Source organism: Bombina bombina, chromosome 6, assembly GCF_027579735.1.
Source record: "Bombina bombina isolate aBomBom1 chromosome 6, aBomBom1.pri, whole genome shotgun sequence".
In the NCBI taxonomy this organism is placed as follows: Eukaryota; Metazoa; Chordata; class Amphibia; order Anura; family Bombinatoridae; genus Bombina; species Bombina bombina.
Window position 1 is genome coordinate 1,076,459,468 of NC_069504.1, and position 8,375 is coordinate 1,076,467,842.

General features: G+C 40.5%; 1 protein-coding gene across 1 annotated transcript in view; it reads left to right on the forward strand.

Annotated features, from left to right (window-relative positions):
- Positions 1 to 231: 231 nt before the first annotated feature.
- ISX (intestine specific homeobox) overlaps positions 232 to 8,375 on the forward strand; it is a 52,754-nt gene continuing 44,610 nt past the window's right edge. The window contains exon 1 of the mRNA XM_053719685.1: positions 232 to 484. Within this exon, the coding sequence (XP_053575660.1) occupies positions 232 to 484 (253 nt within the window). The remainder of the gene's footprint in view (positions 485 to 8,375) is intronic.

Consider the following 8,375-nt stretch of genomic DNA (forward strand, 5'->3'; position numbering starts at 1 on the left):
GTTGGCAGAAGCTGTATTGCTGCAACTGAGAAAACTGGTAAAAATGGTTAAAGCACTTTAACTATTGTTGTTATTTTGCAACATTTAAGCAGATAAGCTGCAGTGCTGCATTACTTTAAAAACACTTTGCAAAATGAAAGCTTTGCTACAGGCTGTGTCTACACAGAAACAGGCCACATTAACACAACAAGAGAATTCTGCAGCCCTACAGCAACTGGTTCATTCTTAGAAATGGAATACAGATGCCATGCTATGACAGCCCAAAGTCAAGCAAGCTATTTGCTCAGAGAGGAGCAACTACAGGCTAACCATATGGTGGCGATTCATGCCTTGTCTGAGAAGCTGACCAAGGACCCTGATAGGAAACCTCTAGGGGCTAGGCTAATCTTTGCCAGTCATTTTCTGCAACAAATGACACCCACAGATGATGCAGAAGAATACCTTCTTACATTTGAATGTACTGCTGAAAGAGGAGGGCCAGCAGGTGAGTGGGCAAGCTTATTGGCACCTTTCCTAAGTGGAGAGCCCTAGAAACCTTTTATGGGGTAGAGTCTGAGATCCCAGCATGTCTTGGAGTAACTGTTACAGTTAGTGCCAAAAAGTTTCATGCCTGGACTTACTATCCTGAAAAGTATACTCATTCTCAGATGTTTGACCTAATACACCTTGCCAGGAAGTGGCAACAGCCAGAGGTTAAGTCAGCAAGCCAGATTGTGGAGCTGTTGGTAATGGATCATTTTTGCATGGTCTACCTATTGCCCTGAAGAGATGGGCCAGTCAAATCAACCACCCAAATGGTAGACAAGCTGGTGGACTTGGTGGAGAGATATGTAGCTTCAGGAAAGTTTCAGAATACCACTCTGTCAGGGCATCTACAGTGGCAGAGAAATCAAGATACTGCAGGAGCTTGTAAGACTGTTCTGTGTTTAAGGGAAACTGTGGAACATGGGATATATCCACAGGGGTCCCATGTACCCACTTTTAGAAGCACCCACCCTGGAAAAAGGTATAGACATGGGGAAATGTTTCTAATGTTATGAACCCATGCAGCGCAATATAATTAATATAAGGGAACAGAACTTTTGATACCAGATGTGATACAAAAAGTTGTTATTGTTTGTGTTCATGGTAACAAAAGTTAATATCCTACAGCTATGGCTACTATTGACAACCCTTGTGGTACTATACATTTTAAAGAAGATATAGTAGAGAGGTTGGCCCATGATGTAATACTGGGAAGGGACTTTCCCTATATTTTATATTTATGGGAATCTGCTAGGAAGGTTACCTAGGAGTATGCAAAAAATGTAATGATAATTCTGAAATATTTCCTTTTTCTGAATTAGAATGGGGTGAACAAAATACTAAAACTAAGAGAAAGACCTCACTCATTATTGCAGCTTTAGTGAAGGATGAGGCTAGTCATAATAATACGGAAATAGTGAATAGGCAATAACAGGATATTGACTTGCTAGATTTGGAAATCAGTCCTTCTAACAGAAAGGCACAGTTGGAAGATCCTACTTTAAAAGAGGCCAGAAAGGCTATTCAAGTTTCCAATGGACAGTTTCCAGACAAGATCCTATCTTACCCATACTATGAGTTAGAAAGTGATTTGGCTTACTGAGTAGAAAAAACTGGTTTGGGTGAGGTAAAACATCTTATAGTTTCCAGAGCCTTTAGAACTTAAAGTTGCTCAAAGTCATGTATTGGTACTGAAAATAACAAAAAAAGAGTCCTGAAAAGGTTTTATTGGCCAGGTATATTTGCCTTAATTCCTAATTATTGCGCATCTTGCCCCGAGTGCCAGCACACAGCCCCCTTAAGTTAATGGTATATTGTAGTCCTCTGCTACCATTGCCAATAATAGATGTACCATTTGAAAGGATTGGTATGGACTAAGTAGGTCCACTAATAAAATCCACTAGGGTGCACACAGTATAAACTGGTAATTCTGGATTATGCTACCAGGTATCCAGAAGCAACACCTCAGCTAAAACAAAAGAAAAATAACTCATGTTTATGTTTAGCAGAGTAGGTATTCCAAAATAAATTTTGACCAATCAGGGTACTTCTTTCATGTCTAGAGTTATAAAAGACATATGTAAGCTACTCCAAAAAAAAACAGTATAGAGTAAAATTATAACAGTGTGACAGTGTATAATCAAACAATAAAAGTGAAAAAAGAAGGAGATTATACCATACAACACCGAGCACTATAAGGTCATGGGATAATATTCAAAAGGTGATCTTCTTCATACATGACTTTGAGCTACTATAGCGCTAAGTGATGCGCTCAGTACAAATGGGCCTAAGGCTGTATTGGTTGTAGCAGGTTCCAATAGTTAAAAACAAAAATACAAATGTATTACATCAAAGGCCTAGATTTAGAGTTCTGCGTTAGGGTTAAAAAGCAGCGTTAAGGGGTCCTAACGCTGCTTTTTAACGCCCGCTGGTATTTAGAGTCAGGCATTAAAGGGTCTACCGCTAACTTTCTTTCTGCGACTCGAGGCTACCACAGATCCGCTTACGTCAATTGCGTATCCTATCTTTTCTATGAGATTTGCCTAACGCTGGTATTACGAGTATTGGAAGAGCCTCTACCGACAAGACTCCAACCGCAAAAAAAAGTCAGTAGTTAAGAGTTTTATGGGCTAACACGGGAACATAAAGCTCTTAACTATTGTGCTATAAAGTACACTAACACCCATAAACTACCTATGAACCCCTAAACCGAGCCCCCCCCCCCACATCGCAAACTCTATAATAAATTTTTTTAACCCCTAATCTGCCGCTCCGGACACCGCCGCAACCTACATTATACCTATGAACCCCTAATCTGCTGCCCCTAACATCGCCGACACCTATATTATATTTATTACCCCCTAATCTGCCCCCCCCATGTCGTCCTACCTTAATTCCGATTGGCTAATAGAATCCTATCAGCCAATCGGAATTCGAGGGATGCCATCTTGGATGATGTCATTTAAAGGAACCTTCATTCGCTGTTAGGACATCGTACGAAGAGAATGGCTCCGCATCGGATGGATTCAAGATGGCTCTGCTCCGCTCTGGTTGATTGAAGATTGAAGATGCTGCTTGGATGAAGACATCTGCCGCTTGGAGGACCTCTTCTGCCCCGATCGGATGAAGACTTCTGCCACTCCGGATGTCCACTTCTAGCCCATCGGTGCCCGGTTGGGTGAACACGGCTCCAGGTAGGGTGATCTTCAGGGGGGGTAGTGTTAGGTTTTTTTAAGGGGGGATCGGGTGGGTTTTAGAGTAGGGGTATGTGGGTGGTGGGTTGTAATGTTGGGGGGGGTATTGCATTTTTATTTACAGATAAAAGAGCTTATTACTTTGGGGCAATGCCCCGCAAAAAGCCCTTTTAAGGGCTGGTAAAAGAGCTGATTACTTTTGTAATTTAGGATAGGGTAGGGCATTTTATTATTTTGGGGGGCTTTTTTATTTTATTAGGGGGCTTAGATTAGGTGTAATTAGTTTAAACTTTTTTTATTTTTTGTAATTTAGTGTTTGTTTTTTTGTACTATAGTTTAGTTTATTTAATTGTCTTTTAGTTTAGATAATTGTAGGTAATTTATTTAATTAATTTATTGATAGTGTAGTGTTAGGTGTATTTGTAACTTAGGTTAGGATTTATTTTACAGGTAATTTTGTAATTATTTTAACTAGGTAGCTATTAAATAGTTATTAACTATTTAATAGCTATTGTACCTAGTTAAAATAAATACAAACTTGCCTGTAAAATAAATATAAATCCTAAAATAGCTACAATGTAACTATTAGTTATATTGTAGCTATTTTAGGGTTTATTTTACAGGTAAGTATTTAGTTTTAAATAGGATTAATTTAGTTAATGATAGTAAATTTAGCTTGTTTAATTTAAATTATATTTAAGTTAGGGGATGTTAGGGTTAGACTTAGGTTTAGGGGTTAATAAATTTATTATAGTAGCGGCGACGTTGGGGGCGGCAGATTAGGGGTTAATAATTGTAGGTAGGTGGCGGCGATGTTAGGGAGGGCAGATTAGGGGTTAATAAAATTTATTATAGTGTTTGCGAGGCGGGAGTGCGGCGGTTTAGGGGTTAATACATTTATTATAGTGGCGGCGATGTCCGGTCGGCAGATTAGGTGTTAATAAGTGTAGGTAGGTGGCGGCGACATGGGGGGGGCAGATTAGGGGGGAATAAATATAATATAGGTGTCGGCGATGTTAGGGACAGCAGAATAGGGGTTCATAGGGATAATGTAGGTTGCGGCGGTGTCCGGAGCGGCAGATTAGGGGTTAATAATAAAATGCAGGTGTCAGCGATAGTGGGGGCAACAGATTAGGGGTTAATAAGTGTAAGGTTAGGGGTGTTTAGACTCAGGGTTCATGTTAGGGTGTTAGGTGTAGACTTAGAGAATGTTTCCCCATAGGAAGCAATGGGGCTGCGTTAAGAGCTGAATGTTGCTTTTTTGCAGGTGTTAGGTTTTTTTGCAGTCAGCTCAGCCCCCTTCTTTCCTATGGGGATATCGTGCATGAGCACGTTTTTCCAGCTTACCGCAACCGTAAGCAACGCTGGTATTGAGGGTTGAAGTGGAGCTAAATTATGCTCAACGCTCCCTTTTCTGAGGCTAACGCAGCCATTCAGACAACTCGTAATACCAGCATTGTCTTAAGGGTGCACTGAAAAAAAAAGGCTCGTTAGCACCGCAGGTCTTTACCGACAAAACTCTAAATCTAGGTGAAAGATTCTTTAAAAAGCAAAGTCTTTGCAAAATAAAAAATAAAATAAATGTTCGTCACTCTGGGGAAAAAGTGGCTATTATCAGGCCACAATTTCAGACCTCCTTCCTAGATAGATATCAGAAGGGTCCGGTGTGACTTGATTTCAATATGCCTGCCCCTCCTTGTGACTTTGCCTTTGTGACTACTGACTCCACATGTCTGGCTTTTTTAAGGAATGGATGCCAGCATTTATGCCGATAGTAAAGGTAACACATCCAAAAAGCTCAGGAGCTGCAGAAAAACAGTTAGAATAGAAATTCATGGGTTTGAAATTTTCATCCAGGATATACAATGTTAGTTTTAGTCTCTACAGTAGAGAATAAAATTCTTGCAATGTGACACAGGCCCTATCAGGCTATTGAACGAGTTGGGGAAGTTAACTATAAAGTAAGACAGCCAGGTAGAAAGAAGCCAGAACAGTTATATCATGTCAACCTGCTAAAACCATGGAAATATAGGGAGGTCTTAATTACTTTAAAAACATGGACACTACTGTTAATAATGTGGTAATTCTATTAGGAACATTGTCTGCCCATCAGAAACAGGAAGTCAGGGATTTTGTATAAATAGATAAAGATTTATTTTCTGAGGTATCAGCCAGGACTAAAGTAATCAAGCATGACATTCATACAGAACCTGGGAAAAAGATAAGCCTTTAACCTATAGAGTGCAAGAATCCCAGAGAGAATATTAGTGCTGAGATTAACAACATCTTGGCCCTGTATGATATTGAAAAATCTCACAGTAAGTGAAGCAGTCCCATTGTACTAGTTCCAAAATCAGGTGGCGCACTTAGATTTTGCAATAATTATCGCAAGTTAACCGTTAACGACCACGACGTACCATGTATGTTGCCGGTCATTAAGAGTTTTCTTTTTCATAATAGCTATTATACCCTCCCTCCTCCCATCTTGTCACTAGAAATAGTGCAGTCTCACCGCTGGCAGCGAGACCGAACTAGTAATAGTGCAATACCCATAAGAGGTTAAACAGTGTGTAAAATTTTGATGTTTATCCTATGCCTAAAGTTGATGAGCTCATAGAGAAGTAGGGCTCATTATCATACAGCTCTGGACCTCATGAAAGGCTATTGGCAGGTGCCCCTAACTGACCAAGCAAAATAAAAAACTGCTTTTTCAACATCATATGGTCTCCTCCAATATAAAATGTTGTCAAATGGTTACATGGGGCTCCGGCTACTTTTTAAAGGATGATGGACAGAATTTTGAAAACACATAGGCAGTATACTGCCTCATACTTGGATGATGGGGTAATTCACAGTTTAGACTGGGACTCACATCTGCATAAAGTACAGACAGTTTTAGATTCCATGCGCATAGCAGGCTTAACTGCTAAAGAAGAAGCTATGTATTTGGGGTACACAATTGGGAGAGGGTTGGTTAAGCCACAAATGGTAAAAGTGAAAGCCATACAGAAATGGCCAAGGCCTCTTAAAAAAATTAAGTTAGGACATTCTTGGTACAGAATAGGTATTATAGATGTTTCATTCCAGATTTCTCTACAATTGCAAACCCCCTAACTGACCTGACAAAAGCAAGAGCTCCATTAATGGTAAAGTTGTCCCCAGAAACTGAATAGGCCTTTGAATATTTAACAGAGCACCCAGTTTTCTATTTAAGTAGAAAGTTGACCCCTCAGGAGAGAAACTATTCTATAGTAGAAAAATAATATCTTGCCATTAGATGGGCTCTAGAGACCCTGAAATACTTCCTTTTGGGCCTCAAATGTTCGTTAGTTTCAGATCATACTCCCCTGACCTGGATAAGAATGCCTGGGTAACTTGGTGGTTCCTATGTTTACAACCCTTTAACTTTTCTATAGGACACAGAGCTGGGTCTATACATGGGTCTATATGTGTATGTCCTTTCCAGAGTACATTCCTTTATGTCCATGGTCACTCAACCCTGTAGGTCTGAGCTGGGGGGAGGATATGTGAAGTGTATGGAAAGGTAGTAAATTGTGTGTACTTAGGACTCAGAGTTGTGCACAGTTTCTACCCTGGAGGTGGGATATGCATATAGCCCCAGGGAAAGCTGTTAATTATTTGCAATTTGTTTATATTTGTGCATTTAGGTTCCCTGGGGTGGAATATTCAGAAGAACAGGGTGGGCTGATTCTCCATCCCACTAACAGGTAAACTGTGAGGACCCAGTTAAGGTTTTCCACTAAACTGAGTCTGAGTAATTAAGGTAATTAGGCTCACCTGCTACTGGTTTGGTTCCTTTAAAGACTGGGGAAAATCTCAGTGAGTAGAGAGACAAGGAGTTGTCAGAAGCGGTATTGCTGCAACTGAGAAAACTGGTAAAAATTGTTAAAGCACTGTTGCAATTTTTATTTTGCTGGCAAGCAGATAAGCTGCACAATAGTAATCAATGTCCAGTTTGTTTCGTAAGCTCAGAGGAGCAGGCACACATGAACAAGCGTGGTCTGTTACTATATATATAATATGTATATACAGTATATATATATATATATATATATATATATATATACTGTATATATATATATTAGTTAATCAAAATGTGCTTCCTTCCTAGATTCCATCCTTAAGTGTGCACCAGTCAAAGTGTATTCAGATGAAAGTTCAAGATTATTGGTTGGTTCTGCTTACCCAAGGGGCGCGTTCCCTGCATCATCCGGCCAGTCATGTTGATTGTATACTTAAAGGGACAGTCTACACCTTAGTCATCTTAAAGTCTTACCTTAGATTAAGCTGCAAATAACCTCCTGCACCCCTTTCTATATCATGCAGCAGGAACCAGTGACGTGCAGTCACAGGAGGCAGGTGAGGCAGCGCCTCCCCTGGCCAATCTATGTAATTACAGGCAGCATTTATTTAAAATTAAAAAATAAAATTTTTTTTTTTTTTCAAATTTTTTTTTATAAAATAAGGTGACCCCCCCTACCCCCCCAACCCCTCCACCAAAATCATGATTCTGTGTGTAAATTTTATTAAAACCGACTCACTGTTTGTTTATACATCAATACATTCATATTGCGCAAGACAAGGACAGCCGGCTGTCCTTGCATTGCGCAATATGAATGCATTGACTACTGTGGAAGTGTATGGGACGCTGAGAGACTGCCACCAGAGGAGAAAAGGTGCTAATGCAGTGCTCTCCAATGCGCCCCATACGCTTCCACAGGAGGCTAGCCTCCGTCCTGGCCGCCTCTCACGTCTCACTACTAGTCTGACTCTCAGCCAATCAGATTCAGAATTCAGAACTCATCTGAATCTGACTGGGGCTGGCTGTCTCTGAGTGCCGGGCGGGAATTAAATAGATCCTTCCGAGTGCGGTCACGTGTCTCAGAGCAGCTCAACGCAGAGTAGACTAGAGTCAGACGTGGAGTGGTCTGTGGAAAGCCCTGGGTCCGGTCCAGTGGGAGACTCTGGAAAGCACGGCAGACTGGCAGCAGCAGTGTCACAGCCAGTGACTACCGAGTGAAGAAGAATGGAGTGGAAGGTAAGTTAAAGCTTCACACACAACTCATTTTGCTTTGTTTATAAGTTGTATTATCTGCATGATTGCTTGACACTTGTAAAGGTACAGAATAACTACTT